Source organism: Mesocricetus auratus, unplaced genomic scaffold (genome assembly GCF_017639785.1).
Source record: "Mesocricetus auratus isolate SY011 unplaced genomic scaffold, BCM_Maur_2.0 Super-Scaffold_100676, whole genome shotgun sequence".
NCBI classification, from domain to species: domain Eukaryota; kingdom Metazoa; phylum Chordata; class Mammalia; order Rodentia; family Cricetidae; genus Mesocricetus; species Mesocricetus auratus.
The window spans coordinates 15,621,010-15,638,585 of NW_024429266.1; the positions used below are offsets into that span (position 1 = coordinate 15,621,010).

Genomic DNA, 17,576 nt, shown 5'->3' on the forward strand with positions numbered 1-17,576 from the left:
AACCTTTAGACAAAAAGAGGAATTGTAGTGGCATCTTGCCTTGCCGGTGAACTTGTAGTGGTAGCCACATCCTTCAGGCATGGTTTCAGGTGTAGACTTGACCCCTTAGGGTAAAGGAGGAGCTGGCACACTCTCTGTTGGGCTGCAGAGAACATTGGAAGAGCAGAAACTGCATCTTCTGGAGCAGGAAGACCTCTGCGGTTATTTACTCCTATCTGTGTGAGTCCTTTCCTAAGAAATACCTACCTATCATTTATCTTGGGTCTGGTGAACTCATTTAAAACCCCGCCTTCATATGGTGACTGACAACTATCTCTAACTGCAGTTCTGAAGGGTCCAATGCCCTCTTCTGTCTCTGTAGGCACCAGGCATGCAAGTGGCACACAGACATATGTGTAGGTAAAATAGGCATGCATATAAAAATTAAAAATGCAAAAAGTTTTCATTATTTTCTATTTTAAAACATCAAAAGCAGTGTTTGTAGTTTTTTGTAACTAGAATAATACATAGGTCCATGAGAGGTTAAAAATATCTTTCTATACTTTGAAGGAACTAATGATAATATTCTGTATTAACTATCATACATCTTTATGCCATAAACAGACATGGCAGCCTTCCTACACACTTCCATACCTTTTACAGAAAATGAAATCATCCTCTGCACATCGTTTGTAGCTTATCCTTAGTACTTGACATACATGGCCAGTTCAATAGAAACAGATCCCATTGTTTCCTCATTTTTTCTTGAATAATTATTTACACGGTCAAAGCAAACTACACTGAACATAGAACAACAACAGCAAAATGTCTTTCCTTCCCATCACTCAGTTCCCACCTACAGGGAACCAGTTAGTTATTGTCTCCATTTCTGTAAGTTCTGAAAACCTTTCAGCAGAACCAATAAAGATACCACCTTCCCTCCTTTTAATACAAACATATGCTCAGTCCAGGTCCTCATGAGCATGCCTATGGGCCAATCTGATCTAGGCAATTCCTCAGTGTATGCTTTCCTGTCAGATGACTGTAGGCTGTGTCAATTTGACAATTAAAGCTAACGAGGACACTTGGTTTCTAGGGATCCAACCCAAGTCGCCAAGCTGTGTGGCAATACCCCCAGCCCCGTACACTGTGTCTTCTTGCTGGCTCCACATTGTAATTTTCCCAACTACTGCACAGCAGTTATCTTGGTAGACCTTCCATAGCAATATGTGAGAGCTTTTTCCTTGTAGCTCCTTGGACAGCACTGCTCAGGTAGATGAAAAATGGAATTTTGATGTCTTTTGACTGTTTATCTTGTGAGGAAATGTGAGGGTCTCTCCCTATGTTTAAGGGCCATATTCATTTCCCTTGTACATTTTTCTTCTGGGCTGTTGTAAAGATGGGGATGCTTGTCTTTGTCCTTCTGTATTTGCCTGGAGGCTGTCATTATTTAGTTCAAAATACTTTGTAATTTTTCAGGCTGGAGAGATGGCTCAGGGATTAAGAGCATTGAGAGCTTGTTCAAAGGAGCTGGGTTCACTTCCCAGCTCTCACATGGTGGCTCACAACCATCTGCAACTCCAGTTCCAGGGAGTCAGGTACCCTATTGTGGCCTCAAAAGGCACTCTATGTGCATGGTGCCCAGACATACATGAAGGCAAAAACACTCACACATTAGAAGATTTCCCTAAGGTGGAGGCTAGGTGCAACAGTACATGTCCATAATCTCAACAATCTAGAAGCAGAGTCAGGGGGATTGCAAGTTCAAAACCAGCTTGGGTTGCCTAGTGAGAGAGGAAAACAAGACAAAACAAAAATTTCAACCTAGAGATTTTCTAAGTAATTCTATTACTAATTCCTAAGTTAATTGCCCAGTTGTTACAGAATGCATGGTCCATCATCTCAGTTCTTTTTCCTTTATTGAGATAGCCTGCCAAATGCTCTGTATGTTTGAGATGGGTATACAGTATGAGATATTAACTATAGTATTAGCAATATAATTATTACATTAAATTTATTTGTGGCATTTAAATATTTGCTGACTCCTGGTAATTGTTTTAGCTGTACCTGGCCTTTGAGAGCTTCTCTTAGCTTCTCTGCTGTTGTGTTATGTTGTGGCAGGCTTCTCTTATTTGCTTCTTTAGTAGTTCTTAAGTCTCTTAAATATGGGGATGGAGCTGGGCAGTGGTGGCACACGCCCTTAATCCCAGCACTTGGGAGGCAGAGGCAGGAGGATATCTGTGAGTTCGAGACCAGCCTGGTCTATAAGAGCTAGTTCCAGGACAGCCTCCAAAGACACAGAGAAACCATGTCTTGGAAAAAAAACAAAAAAAAAATGGGGATGGAGTCTTTCTTTTTGGAAAATCTTAGTGATAATTTCCTAAGTACTGTGACGATAGTTTATATTCTTTATTTTGATGCTATTCTAGATGATGCTGACAGATTCCTGGGCTGTATAATACTAATACTAATGCATAATAGAATATGATCGTTTTAGGTCTTCTAGACATGTGTTTAAAATGTTATTTATTATTGCGCATGTATGTGTGTGTATCTGGTTGGTGGTTTTGTCATGGTGCATATGTGGAGGTCAGAGGACAATTTTGTGGAGTTGCTTCTCTCCTTCCACATTTAAGTGGGTTCTGGGGATCACAGCAAGTGCCACTACTGCCTTTGATACTTCTTGTTGCTATTTTATTCTAATTTTTTGCATATTTAAAAAAGATGTCGATAATTCTTGGAACTGTGTCAAGTTTAAGATTTTAGAATTATACTGAATTTATAAATTGAATAAGCAGCTTTGTATAATGTTTTTAAACAAGCTGTAATGACACAGTAATGAGGGCAGGGACTTGTCCTGCTTGCATGTGTGCCCAGCACATAGGTTAAGGGATGCTAGGGATCAGACAGTGATAATCTGTTGGAACATCGTTAGTATCATTTGCCCTTGAAAGGCTAGCAAAGACTCAGAGGAGACCATCTGTTGTTGGCACCTTTCAAAATATTTGTAAATTTTCTTCCCACTATCTTTAGTAGAATTTGGCCTTGCCAAATGCTCTACTTTTGTGGTCAACTCAGTTACTACATATTGCTAGAAAAATCTAGACTTAAAAAAGCATTATTAGAGAGTTCATGCATCATATATTTTACCTCACTGTAATTATGTCTCCTTTGGTTTTTGGTATAGTGTTTTAGACAGGGTCTTGCTGGGTAGCCCCAAACTGATTGTTCTGTCTCCTTGATAGCATTTGAGATTGTCAGTTGATCAAACACACCATATAGCTGAAGATAACCTTGAACTCTGGACCTTTGTCTCTGAAGTGCTGATATTATAGGCATGGGCCAGCCACCACACCCAGCTTATGTGGAGCAAGCCAGGAAAGTGCTCTACCAAATAAGCTACATCTCCAGCCTTTAAGAAATTAATTTAAAGTGTTTTTTTGAGATAAGATCTTGCTTTGTAGCTCAAGCTGACCTCAAATTCCTGACTCTCCTGCACCATCCTCCTGATTGCTCAGGTTACAAACCATGCCTGGCTCTTGTAAGGCTTCTGTATTATGTGGGTTAGACTTATTAAATGTACCATGTAATAAAACTGAGAACATCCAATGATACTAATTTATAAAGCCATGATACATGCTATATTATATACATAATGTGAACATATATTTTATGAATATATTGAAGCATATTTTACCAAATAAGAAAAACCAACAAAATGTCTGCTAATAGTTTCAAATTTTTTTTGGCGTTTCAACAGAAGACATGTGAATAATCATCTCTGTTTCTGCTATTTAATGGAAGAATATAGGGGGCAATCCACCTTGTGTAAATTTATGGTTGAACTTCCTGACTAGGGCCCCTTGCAAAATAAGAGGTCTTCAAAACATACTTTGAACACTACTACTCTGTGGAAAATTTATGGCAAAAGTACTTTGGGAAATTCCTCATCTGGAAACATAAATGATAAAGGTAAAACATGCAGTAATGACATGTGGGTATGCAAAGTTGAAAAAGTTACCTGGGTTAAATTATCCATAACGTCTCTGTTGGGAGAAAAAGAAATACATTTTAATAAACATCATGTAAGCATTAGATAGAGTGCTATGTTTTCAGTATACATGTTTCTGTCTTTTTACAAATCCATTTTTATTTATTTAATTTTCATTAGTTTGAATCTGGGAAGGGTACAACATCACACGAAGTCTGTGTCCAATGGCCTTTGCAGGAAGGTGGCTTCAGAATTTGGCATGAACCGTGTCAATGTTTTTATACCTGAGTATCCTTTCCCCAGATAACCCTGGTTTTGTTTGCCTTGCCTCCAGGCAGGAGTCACTGTGTTGTTTTCACTTTACACACATCTCTTGTCCAAGTAGAATTCAGTCTCATCTTGGCCATGAACACCTTCGGTTTTAAGAAGAGCCATGTGCTCTCTTTGGTTCCAGAGACCTCCGTTATAGCCAGCAAAAATGGCCTTGTAACACAATCTTCCAGACACATTTACCTTTTAGAAGCTTTGTTCCCAGCAGGCTTCCACAGGTGCCAAGATGGTGGAAAGAGAAATATACATGCTTCTAAACCTTTAGGTATTCTTTTTATATTTAGTTATATTAATATAAAGAATTCTATGTTAACCCTAGATGTAGCTACCTATTTACCAAGGAATCTGTTACCCATTTGTCATCACAGAAGGCTGAGGGTCATGGGTCTTAAATACATATTGTTGAATAAAAAAAAAGCTAGTCTGAAAGGCTACACACTATATAATTCCAACTGTATGTCATTCTAGAAAATGGAAAGCTATAGGAAGAGGTAATAAAAGAAAGGAAGTGTGATTTCTAGGGGCCGGGTTGGAGAGAAGAATGAACACGTGGAATGCAAGAGTTTTAGGATAGTGAAAATATGTGTGATATCAGGATGAGAGACCCACCATTACACATTTGTCTATGCGCATAGAAAATACAATACCACCTGGAGCACAGATTTAATCCCAGCACTCAGGAGGCAAAGACAGGCAAATCTCTGAGTTTGAGGTTACCCTGGTCTACAGAACAAATTCCAGGACAGGTTCCAACGCTATAGAGAAACCTGTCTTGAAAACAAACAAACAAACAAACAAACAAACAAACAAAGAAAATACAGTATCAGGAGTACCTGACTACTGACAATGAAAGCTTTAGATTTTTGGTGCTAAAGCACTGATATAGGCTTATCAGTTAAAATAAATATGTGAAGGCTGGAGGGTGGTGGTGCATGCTTTTAATCTCAGCACTTGGGAGGCAGAAGCAGATAGACCTGTGTGGGTTCAAGGCCTGTCTGGTCTACAGAGTGAGTTCCAGGACAGCTGGGTATACACAGAGAAACCCTATCTCAAAAAACCAAAATATTAAAAGTAAAATAAATACACTCCCTGAGGAACCATAGTGTTAGTGGGGTACGCATGCATAACAGCAGCAGGCAGATAACTCAACAGGGATGTCTTCCTATGCTCTTCTCAGTCTTACTATGAATTTCAAACTGCTGTAAAAGAAATTAACTCTTTAAGAAAATCCGGAGATTGTATTCAATACAACCACAAGGTCTGATTGTAGAGCTCGGTGTGGTAGCACACATCCTAGCACTTGGGAGGCAGAAGCAGGTAGATCTCTCTGAGTTTGAGGCCAGCCTGGTCCTCATAGAGAATTCTAGGACAGGCAGAACTACATAGTTAAACTTTGTCTCAAAAAATAAAAAGTAATTTTAAATTTTGACTATTATAGGAACAAAATGCAAAATAAGTAGGAGAAATTAATAAAATATACACGTGCCTTTATGAAAAATTAACAAAATGTTAACATATATAATGACCAAAATAAATAGAATGTTGTTTAATATTCTTGAGTGGAAATATTCCTAAATAAATGAAAATGTTAAAATAGGATGAGTTATGTGGTCGAATCATCTTTTTGGTACACTGTGAAGATGTCCCTTTGCCAAGCACCTTCTGATTGGTTTAGTAAAGAGCTGAGCGTAGCTGGGCAGGGAGAGGTTAGGGGGGACTTCCAGGCAGAGAGAGGGGAGAGGAGATGACTCAAGAGATGACAGAGGACACAGAGAGGACACAGGAGGTACAAGATGGAAGACAGGTAAAAAGCCACAGGCAAAACGTAGATTACTATGAATGGGTTAATTTGTTATAAGAGCTAGTGGGATAAGCCTAAGCTACAGGCTGAACTTACATAATTAATGTGAATCTCCATGTCATTTTTATGCGCTGTCAGCCCAAAGAAAAAAAATCCATCTGCAAAATTAAAATACAATCCCTGGGGCAGACAGTAGTTGAGTGTTATAGCGTTTTTCTACCAACTATAAATTCCTGGTTCAACCCCCTGTACCACAGAAATAAAATAAAATAAATAAAGATAAAATATCGACAAGGGATTTTATAGGATTTTACAAACCATTCCAAAAAGTATAGGGGGAAAACAAGGGTGGGTGGAGCTAGAGCCAGGTATAGTAGCACTGGCCTGTAATCCTGCCATTCAGGAGGCAAAGCATTCAGGAGTGAGTTGGTTTTTCTGTTATTGTTTGTTTGTTTTTTTACTCTTTGAAAGCCTACCATGATACCAAATAAACAGACTTATTCTTACTTAGGAATGCCCAGCCTTAGCTTGGCTTGTTTCTATCCAGCTTTCCTAATTTAAATTATCCCATCTCCCTTTAACTGTGTTTTGCCTCTGGGCTTTTCACCTTATTTTTTTTCTTCTTACTCCATGACGGGCAGTGTGGCTGGGTGGCTGGCGCCACAGTCCTCCTTTTCCCACTCCTCGCTCTTCCCTCAAGCCTGGATTTCTTCTATTGATTCTTTCTACATGCCAGCCCTGCTTATCATTCCTCCTGCCCAGTTATTGGTTGTTCAGCTCTGTATTAGACCAATGTTAACATAAAAGAATGCAACACATATTTGCATCTTTAAACAAATATTCCACAGCATAAACTAATGTAACACATCCCAAACGAATATCCCACGACACAGAAGAATTCAGAGTTCAAAGCCACCCTCTACTACCTTGTCTCTAAAAACCCAGGCCTGGAGGGTATAGCTCAACAGCAGAGTGTAAAAGAAAGGCCTTAGGTTTGGTCCCTAGCACTGAAAAAACAAAGAAACAAAACAAAACACAATAAAACAGAAGTCCCCTCCCCCCAAAAATGGATGATAGTTAGGGCCAGAGAAGAATGGGCACTTATAGTCATCCTTACCAGATTTTCAAAATAAAGTTGTGAACTCAGAAAGTCAAATGCTTCATGTTGTCCCTCATATGCAGATCTTAGCTTGTAGGGTGTGTGTGTGTGTGTGTGTGTGTGTGTGTGTGTGTGTGTATGTGTGTATGTGTGCGTGTGTGTGCATGCCTAAAAATCTAGGAAGAAGACCAGGAGAGGACCCAGGTTCAATTCTCAGCACCCACAAGGTGGCTCACAGCTGTTTGTAACTTTAGTCTCAGGGGATCCAATGCTCTCTTCTGACCTCCTCAGATACTGTACATGTCTAGTGCACAGACATACATGTACATAAAACACCCATACACATAATATAAAAAAGAAAATGCCATAAAGATACCTAATACCTTGTAAGCTAGTAAAAACATAATTTGAAAATAGTTAAATAAATAAACAAAAGCATGGTAATAAAGGAAACATAGCAGGCAAATAGATCAGCTAAACAGAATAGCTACCCCAGGAGGTCAGCCATGTATGGAAAATTGAACTGTGAGCAAGCAGACACTGTATGCATTGTCCAGTAAATGGGTATGAAAATTAATTATTCATGTTGAAAAAACAAACTGAATCTCTACCTTGAAGCTTGTACAAAAACTAATTCCAGGTGGATTAAGAATTTTATAGAAAAAATATATATAAATCTCAATGTGGAAGACTGTGATCTTACAGGTAAGGAAATTTTTCTTAAGTAGTAAGTTTTAGTAGGCAAAAACTCATAAGGAAAGAATTTTAAAAATTGGTTTGCTGGGGAGCCTCTCAGCAGAGGGAAAAGAAGGATCGTAGGAGCCAGAAGGGTTGAGGACACCAGGAGAACATGCCCACAGAATCAACTAAGCAGGTCTCCAAGGGGCTCCCAGAGACAGAACAGCCATCATGGAGCCTGCATGGGGCTACGCTAGGTCCTCTGCATACATACTGTGGTTGGTTAGGTTGGGGTGTTTTGTGGGACTGCTATCAGTGGCAGTTTGCGTGTCTCTGACTGTTTTGCCTGCTTTGGGACCCTTTTCCTTCTACTGGATGGCCTTGTGCAGCCTTGGCATGAGAGTTTGTGTCGACTGTTACTGCGCCTTGGTATTTGCCACGTTCTGTTGATATCCCTGGGAGGCCTGCTCTCTTCTGAAGGGAAACAGAAGAACCCTGGATCTGCGGGAGAGGGGAGGTGTGTGTGGGCCAAATGGGAGCAGTGAAGGAAAGGGAGGCTGCAGTTGGGATGTATTGTATGAGAGAAGAACAAAAAAAGAAAAAAATGATTTGCAATGGTAAGGACCTCTGTTAGAAGGGAGCAGAAGTAACAATGTACAAAACCTGATACATAAAATAATCTAAACACACATGAGTAATAATGAACTATTTGAAAATAAAATCGTATAAACTACTAAGAAAAAGAAAAATGACTCAAAAATGAAGCAATATACTAACAAAGGAGAGAATTTTCCACAACAATGAAATAGGTTCCATGTCATGAGTAACCAGCAAACTGACAATAAGTGACACAGTGACACAATTTCACACCTACTTCATGCAGCAGTTTTTAAAGCCAAGAGGATAGATAGTGCTTCCAACATCAACATTTAGTGGAAGGGTAAGACAGGAGCCTTTTGTGTACTGGGGCTATGTACAAGGTTGGAAGGCCCTTTCAAAGATAATTTAGACTTTTTTAGTTTTTATTTTTTTGGTTTTTCGAGACAGGGTTTCTCTGTATTGTTTTGGAGGCTGTCCTGGAATTCATTCTGTAGACCAGGCTGGCCTCGAACTCACAGAGATCTGCCTGCTTCTGCCTACCGAGTGCTGGGATTAAAGGCGTATGCCACCAACACCCAGCTAATTTAGACAATTTTTTTTTTACCAGCAAGCTACATCCCAAGCTCTCCTTTTTAGGCAATTGTATTTGAGATACATGGCTTAGAGAAATTGATATTTGATGCATTAGACAGTACTCCCCAATTACAGCACATGCACAAATAATACAGGATCTTGTTAAAATAATCATTTAACAGGTGTAGAATGAACAAGGTGGCCTAACTTCAATTATTTCATTTACTTTTTTTTTAAAGAGAGGGTCTTGCTGTTAGTTTTGGCTGTCCTGAAACTTGCTCTGTAGACCAGGCTGGCCTTGAACTCATAGAGATCTGCTTGCCTTTGCCTCCTGAGTGCTGGGGTTGTATGCCACCACCACTGGGTACTTTCTTCACTTCTAATAACTTCCTAGCGTCTGATCAGTGGGCTGCATTCTGGGCGGCAAAGTATTTTGAGGGATGCTCTGGAACAGTGGTTCTCAACTTGTGGGTCCCAACCCCTTTGGGGTCAAATATCAGATATTGCATTATAATTCTCAACAGTAGCAAAATTACAGTTATGAAGTGGCAACAAAATAATTTTATGGCTGGGAGGTCTCCATAACATGAGGAACTGTATTAATGGTCACAGCATTGGAAAGGCTGAGAATCACTGCCCTGATTGTTTATGGCCTCACCTGTGGTTGTTGTTGGGTTTAGAAGTTGCACAAATAATGGGGACCAGGCCACTGAAGTGAGTTTTATTCCGAAACCACTGGGTACTGAAAACTTGTAGCTAGCTAGGGCCACAGGCTTTTGACACTGTGATGCCAAGGAGAGGCTACAAGCCTCTTCTTACAGAAAAGCCATATGCCAGGTGGTGAGTCAATGGAATTTCCACAATGTTGAATTTAGGCCTTGATTACATTCTGAGATTCACAACTTTTGATTACAGCGTGTTCAAGATATTGCCTGGAAGCCGGTGGTGATCTTGACATAGCTGCTTTCCTCCCGTAGCTGAAAGGGCAGAGGGTCACACAGAGGCACCTGTCAAAGGCTAACCTCTGTCCACAGCAGCTGTCAGCTCCAGTTCTCCCAGGTTACGTGTACAGGCTACAGGCATCCGGTTTTTCACATTCCTGGGCTCTTCATCCCCACCCCCTTGAGTTTGTATCAGAATTGAACCCTTGATTCTTCTGAATCTATATATGAGCCTGAGCCCAAGTCTTCAACGGTTGCATACTGTGAGCAGACAGTCAAGAGTTCCATTGAAGAAGAGTGGTATTTTACAAATCTAACCAGCACATTAATCACACATGGACCAATCATTAAAAGTATCAAAAGAATAAGCAACAGTTCAGCAATGGAGGACAACAGGGTTGTTGGCCAAGGGAACCATTTAAAGAGCTTATGGAACCAGGGAAATGGTTGTCTTTTTGTCTTTTGAGGAGACTCACTTTGAATTCTTAAAGACTGTTTCTAATGATGTCTGAGTGATAGCTGTCCTTGTTTTAGGAGTAGTAAGTCTAGTCCCCTTCTGTTTTGTAGGACCATTTCTGCTAACGAGTCTACCTTGTTGTTCAAGGTGTGACGTTGCTGCCTAGAGGTGGAATAGGTCTTTTTCCACAGCTTCTGAGAGACTATTGTAGCTGGTTTGGCTAGCAATCAGTGCTATTGCTCTCAGGACAGCAGAACCCATAAACCTATTTCCACCATTATGGTAAATGCTATTCCACAGTTATTGCCAGACTCCCATAACCTAAATCCCAAAGATCTTCCTGAGTCCCAGGAGCTAGAAACTTGTGGGTATGCAACATCCCATCTCTCAACTTGGATTACAAGAGGGTTACAGAACATAGGTTTTGTGCAGGAACTTAACAGAAGTTGATATTGTTATAAAGGGGTCCTTGTCAACATTCCAAGAGGGGGCCCAAGTTTCACATCCCCAGGATGGACACCAGAATTCATTTTGACTAGAGCAGGCTGGCGTAGAGACAGCCAGGCAAACATAGTAGTGTTTCCCTTGAAATTCTCCTGACAGATATTTAGTAAGGGCTAGAGAATCACATGCTTTCTTAGACTGAGAACTGAGTTGGAAGGTTCCCCTATGAGCACGTCTCCCAGGTATCCAATTGAATATTAGGCCTGACATTAGATAGCACCAGTCAGTCTTAAAGACTCCGGCTGCAGCTGGAATAGGGCAAAGGGTAGGAGGGCTGTCCAGTCATCACCAGTTTCTAGTGTTAATTTAGTTAAGGTCTCTTTTAGGATCCAATTCATCCCTTCCATCTGTCCTGAACTCTGGGGTGGTATGCACAATGTAATTTCTAACTAGTCCCCAGAATTTTAACTAGGTTTTGTATTACCTTAGAGATGAAAGCTGGTCCATTGTCTAACCCTATTACAGAAGGAAGTCCGTACTTTGGGATGAGTTCATGGATGGTCTTCTTGACTACTATGGATATTGTTTCTTTGTTAGTGGGGAAGGCTTCTACCCAACCTGAAAAAGTGTCTAAAATGACTAGGAGGTATTTATTCCCATATTTGCCAGGTCTTACCTCAGTGAAGTCTACCTCCTGGTGGACTCCAGGGGAAGTTCCTTTTTCCCTCTTGCTTTGAGAAGGTTCTTTCTTTTGTGGGTTATTAGCGTGGCAAGAGAAGCATTGAGTCACACAATCCTCCACCAATTGATTTATGCTGAAAATTTTGAATTTTGAGTACTCCAGGAGTTCTTTTAATTTTTCTTTGGCCTAAATGCATTCCCCTGTGGACTTGGAAGACCCAGAACACAGTTCATTTGACTGAATGAGTCTTCCTTCTGAAGTGTACTTCTACCCATTTTTAATCTGGGTGTTAGATAAAGAGGCATTTCAGGCAATGCAGGGTCTGGTATTGTTATCAGTAAGTTGGTGATGGCCAGGGAAGCCTTCTTGGCTGCCTGATTTGCGTTTCTATTGCCCCGGGCTTCATAAGAGTTTCATTTTTGATAGTCTTTTGGGGAGCCAGAAGTCAGACAGTAAGTCTAGGATCCTTGTTTATTTTTAATAGTCCTTCCTTTAGCAGTTAGCAAACCTTTTTCTCTGTAGATGGCCCTGTGAACATGTGCCGTGTAAAATATAAACATTGGTAGTTTCGTCTTTTCATAGTTGTAGGGCCTTGGTTAGGGCAATCAGTCCATCCTTTTGTGCTGAGGTTCCAGAAGGCAAGGCTGTGGCCTAGAGAGTCTCTGAGGGTGTTGTTGCTGTTGCTGCCCCTGCATACCTGGTGCTCCCTGAACGAAGCTGCTGCCCTTAGTGAAGGATGCAAGGTCTGGGTCTGTCATATCCAGTTGGATTACACATACCTGTTGCAGCCAGCCACTAGCTCTAACCTCTACCTCAGGCCAAAATAGCCACCCTGCCTCCATGAATCCTGACTGTAATGCTTCCCCATCTGGAAACTAAATCTCCACATGAGACCCTTTGGTTCTTCCTTTTGTTCCTCTCTCCACCCAACCATCTGGCTCCTGTCTCTACCTCTCTAGTGCTGGGATCCAAGGACTGAGCTCTGTTTCTCTTCACTCTCATGTAGGCCACGGCGGCTTTGGACTCAGAGAGATCTGTTTGCCTGTCTCCTGAGTCCTGGGATTAAAGGTGTGTGCCACCACTGCCTAGCTCTATGGTTAGGTAGTACAGCTGCTGGGATTAAAAGTGTGTATCACCATTGCCTGACGTCTATGGCTTGTGGCTAGCTTTGCTTTCTGAACCGTCAGGCAAGTTTTAATAAATCATAAATAATACATCACCAACAGGCCAGCCAGAGGTATACAGAGAGACTGTGTATAAAAACAGACAGACAGATATATGGATGCAGTAAGTATTCAGATTGTAGTTGTTGATATTTTTATAACTTCTAATTCAATACTACTTTGGCAATATATTTGACAACATCTTAGTTAGTGAATAAAGCTTTGTATGCTAATCATGATATGGATAATGAATGTGTGATTGATTTTTTAAAGTGGGAGCTAAATAAAAGCCTTAGTTATCTTTGTATTATGTATTACTTACACAATTTTATAATACCACATGAAGCAAATATGAGAATTATCCACAGTCAGATAACGTTCCTCTTCCTTGTTCTAAAAAGATATGCAAAAGAAAAAATATATATGTTAAAATTGAAATAGATACAAGTATGGGTGTAGGCCTGAGCATCACAGAGGAATTGTTACTTACCTAAGAGTAGAGGAAAATAGATTTTAGACTAGAATTAATGACACATATACAGAAGGTGTTCAACTCCTCAGCTTCTCTATAGTTACTAGAATGAATGGCAAATTTTGGAGCCATCTGGCAACTTGCTATCCTTACTGTGTGCATCCTATTTTTCTCCCTTGTGGGCACACACTTCTATTCATCTCCTGGATCAGTGATTCCCAACTACCCAGGGGACAGGGTATGTTCGGCATTGTGTGGAGACGCTCTTGGTTGTTGCAAATGACTGTCTGTTCTGCAGTCCAGCAGCTTCATTCTCTCTTTGGTCATTTGTATTCACGTGTGTTTTCTCAAATTGAAGGAAAAGAAGTGGAATAAAAGGCAAATCTTCAGTTTGCTTTTGGTCCTGGACATTGCCATTGGAATGTGTGACGCGAGACTAGTCCTCTGAGAGTACCGCTAGCACTCAGGACACTAGCGCACCGCCTGATGAAAAGGCTGGCTAGGAGGGCTGAGGTGTTGGTTGCCTGGTGCAGTACTTGCCCAGCATGTACAAGGCCTTGGGTTCAATCCCCAGCATCCTGAGTGGATTAGTGAACAAATAAAAAAGTAAACTCAAGTAAAAATTAGATATCATTTCACAGCTTATATGAAAATGATGACAGACTGACAGTAATTTTAAAGTAGCTCTTATTTGTAGTTATAACTAAAACTTTTTAAGACAATTTGTGTTGGAAAGGCCAAATTAGAATGTAACAGTGATTATTTTTCAAGATTCGATGAAACATCACTAAAATAAACTTACTTGGTCTTTGACATTTGCTCTTATAGTATGAACGCCAGCGGAAACACAATTTAATTTTGTCCTGGTTGAGCTAGTGTTCAAAAATAACAGAAAAGAGGAAGTCATTACAAATGGATTAATGAGGCTGAATAAAAAATTCACCTACAACTTTTTTTTTGGAGAGACATATTTTTTTTTTTTTGGTTTTTTGAGACAGGGTTTCTCTGTGGCTTTGGAGGCTGTCCTGGAACTCGCTCTTGTAGACCAGGCTGGCCTCGAACTCACAGAGATCTGCCTGCCTCTGCCTCCCAAGTGCTGGGATTAAAGGCGTGTGCCACCAACGCCCGGCCTGACATATTTTTTAATTAATTAAAAATCTCATTTATTTTACATACAGAGCACAGTTTCCCCTCCATCCTCTCCTCCCATTTCCCTCCCCTGCCTCCCATCTACCCTGCTCCCCATCCATTCCTCCTCTGTCTCCATTCAGAAAGCGCAGGTCTCCCATGGGTATCAACAAAGCATTGCACATCCAGTTAAAGCAGGACCAAGCTCCTTCCCCTGCATCAAGACTGGGCAAGGCAACCCAGCAACTTGTAATGATAGCACTGGGGAGACAGAAGCAAATGGATCCCTGAGCCTCCACATGCTTAAGCACCCACACATGGACACACATAAAAAGAATAAAGAATAAAATGGACCTTTATCTTATGCTGTAAGCAAAACCAACTCAAAACAGTTTTATTAAACTTTAAAACCCCGGGCTGGAGAGATGGCTCAGAGGTTAAGAGCACTGCCTGCTCTGCTCTTCCAGAGGTCCTGAGTTCAATTCCCAGCAACCACATGGTGGCTCACAGCCATCGTTAATGAGATCTGGTACCCTCTTGTGGTTTGTAGGCATACATGCAGACAGAACACTGTATACATAATAAATAAATAAATCTTAAAAAATAACTTTAAAACCCCTAGAAGAAAAGTTTCAGAAAAAAAGGAGAAAAGCTCAACATTAGTTCAGGTAGTTATGTTTTGAGAATGTACCCAAAGCATAGACAGCAACAGTAAAAATAAGGACTTTATCTAAGAAAAAGGCTTCCTGGAGGCTAAAGAGATGGCTCAATGGTTAAGAGAATTTACTGCTCTTGAAGAGGACCTGGGTTCAGTTCCCAGCACCCACATGACAGCTAACAGCTACCTGTAACTCCAGTTACAGGGGATCTGATTTCCTTTTCTTTTTCTTTTTTTGTATTTAAATTAGAAATAAGCTTGCTTCACATGTTAATCCCAGTTCCCTCTCCCTCCCCTCCTCCTCTGCCCCCTATCCGCCCCCCAGTCCTCTACCCAGTCCCCACTCCACTCTCCAAGGTGGGTGAGGGCCTTCATGGGGGATTTCCAAAGTCTGTCATGTAACCCGGGGCAGGGCTTAGGCCCTCCCCCATTTGTCCTGGCTGAGAGAGCATCCCTCGATGTGGAATGGGTTCCCAAAGTCCATTTGGATGCCAGGGAAAAATACTGATCTAGTGCCCGAGGCCTCCTCGCTGACACCCACGTTCAGGGGGTCTGGATCAGTCCCATTCTGGCCTCTCAGGCATCAGTCTGGGGTCCATGAGCTCCCCCTTGTTCAGGCCAGCTGTCTCTGTGGGTTTCATCCACCCGGTCCCTTTTGCTCATCACTCCTCCCTCTCTGCAACTGGTTTCCAGGAGTTCAGTTCAGTGTTAGCTGTGGGTGTCTGCCTCTGTTTCCATCAGCCACTGGATCAAGACTCTAGGATGGCATACAAGGTAGTCGACAATCTCATGATTGTGGAAGGGCATTTAAGGTAGCCTCTCCACTATAGCTTAGACTGCCAGTTGGTGTCATCCTTGTAGATCTCTGGAAATCTCACTAGTGCCAGATCTCTCCTCAAACCTATAATGGCTCCTTCTATTATGGTGTCTCTCATCCTGCTCTCCTCTATTCTTCCCCCGACTCAACCTTCCATGTCCTCCTCTCCCCTCCTCTTCTCACCCTCTCTTTTTCCCAGCTCCCTCTCCCCTTCCCCCATCACCTCCAACTTTTAAGCTTAAACAATTTAATTGCATGCTAGAACGAGAAAACAAAAACAAAACTCTAATATAGCAACTGTCTTAGTTGCTGTTTTATTGCTGTGAAGAGACACCATGCATGACCAAGCCCCTCTTATATAAGAAGGCATTTGATTTGGGACTTGCTTACAGTTTCAAAGGGTTAGTCTATTATTGTCATGGTGGGGACCAGACAGGCATGGAGCTGGAGCAGTAGCTGAGAGCTTTACATCCTGATCCAAAGGCAGCAGGCAGAGAGAGAAACTGGGCCAGGTGTGAGCTTTTGAAATTTGAAAGCCCACCTCAAGTGACACACCTCCTCCAGCAAGGACTGGATTACTCCAAGACACACCTCCTAATCCTTTCAAACAGCTCAACTGGTGAAAATACATGAGCTTATTGGAGGGCAGTGGGCCTTCTCATTCAAACCACAGCAACACGTTTGACTTCTATTTTCAAAGCAAGCTAGCCTTTTTGTTTCCACATGTGTTTCATGGAAAGAAATTTACATGAAATCAGAGCTTTGAGTCTGAATGTCTACATTATGTGATTGAGTTTTTTACACTGTAGGGAAGACATGGGTGTATATATATGGCAAAAAACCCCAAACAAACAAACAAAGAAACAACTTACTTTGTATTTTCAACTTTACAAGAACCTGGTATTTGCCATGATAAAAAAGATGTTCCTTCATATTCTAGCGCAATCTAAGAAATGAGATGAAAGTCCATTTAGCAAAGCAAAACAAATACTGTTTATCTGGGTGTTCATGGGATCCTACTTCCTCTTTTTCCCTCCAGAAATACTAAAACACACACACACACACACACCACATAAACATGTACACAGACTACACACACCACACATACCACAGAGATAAATTCACATGAAGACTACACATACACATAAATACACAACACACAGATACCATGCAATAATAAAGTTAAAATTGTCTATTAAGCATTTACAGGGAAATGGTATTCTGATAGGTTGTGGAGATTAAAAGTGATGAAAACATATGATTCTTTCCTTAAAAACAAGTGGCTTTAGTTCTGAGGTCTAGCCTCTGCCTCCTGAGTGCTGGGATTAAGGCCATGTACCACCACCACCCAACTTCCTTTTCCCTATTTCTAAACATAACACACACACACACACACACACACACACACACACACACACACAGAGGAGAGAGAGCACTAGAAGTACGGCTCAGTGTTTACCCAAGCTGATCACATTTATAAAGAAAGTTAATGAACCTCAATGAATTATTATAATACATATTATTCCTTCCAGTGTTAGCAAAATAAAATTAGAAGTCCATATAAACATCGGTAGAAAAATCTAGAGTGGCTGTAATATTAAAGCAAAATTAACTCAAACAAAGTAGACTTTTGAATGGTTCTTTGAAGAGAACAATTATAATGTAAATCACATAAATTTGCAAAAAATCAATAATAGCATTTGATATTATCAAAAATTACCATGTGTCATATAAGTAATGGTTAGAAGGATATTTATAGCCTT

General features: G+C 40.9%; 1 protein-coding gene and 1 pseudogene across 1 annotated transcript in view; both read right to left on the reverse strand.

Annotated features, from left to right (window-relative positions):
* The window catches only part of Catspere (catsper channel auxiliary subunit epsilon), a 102,424-nt gene that overhangs the window by 71,775 nt on the left and 13,073 nt on the right, over window positions 1–17,576 (reverse strand). The window contains exons 3-6 of the mRNA XM_040737409.1: window positions 16,686–16,759; window positions 14,013–14,082; window positions 13,061–13,131; window positions 4,001–4,025 (exon numbers count right to left, since the gene is read on the reverse strand). Coding sequence (XP_040593343.1) covers window positions 4,001–4,025; window positions 13,061–13,131; window positions 14,013–14,082; window positions 16,686–16,759 — 240 coding nt within the window. The remainder of the gene's footprint in view (window positions 1–4,000; window positions 4,026–13,060; window positions 13,132–14,012; window positions 14,083–16,685; window positions 16,760–17,576) is intronic.
* Window positions 4,137–12,333, reverse strand: LOC106021790 (annotated as a pseudogene).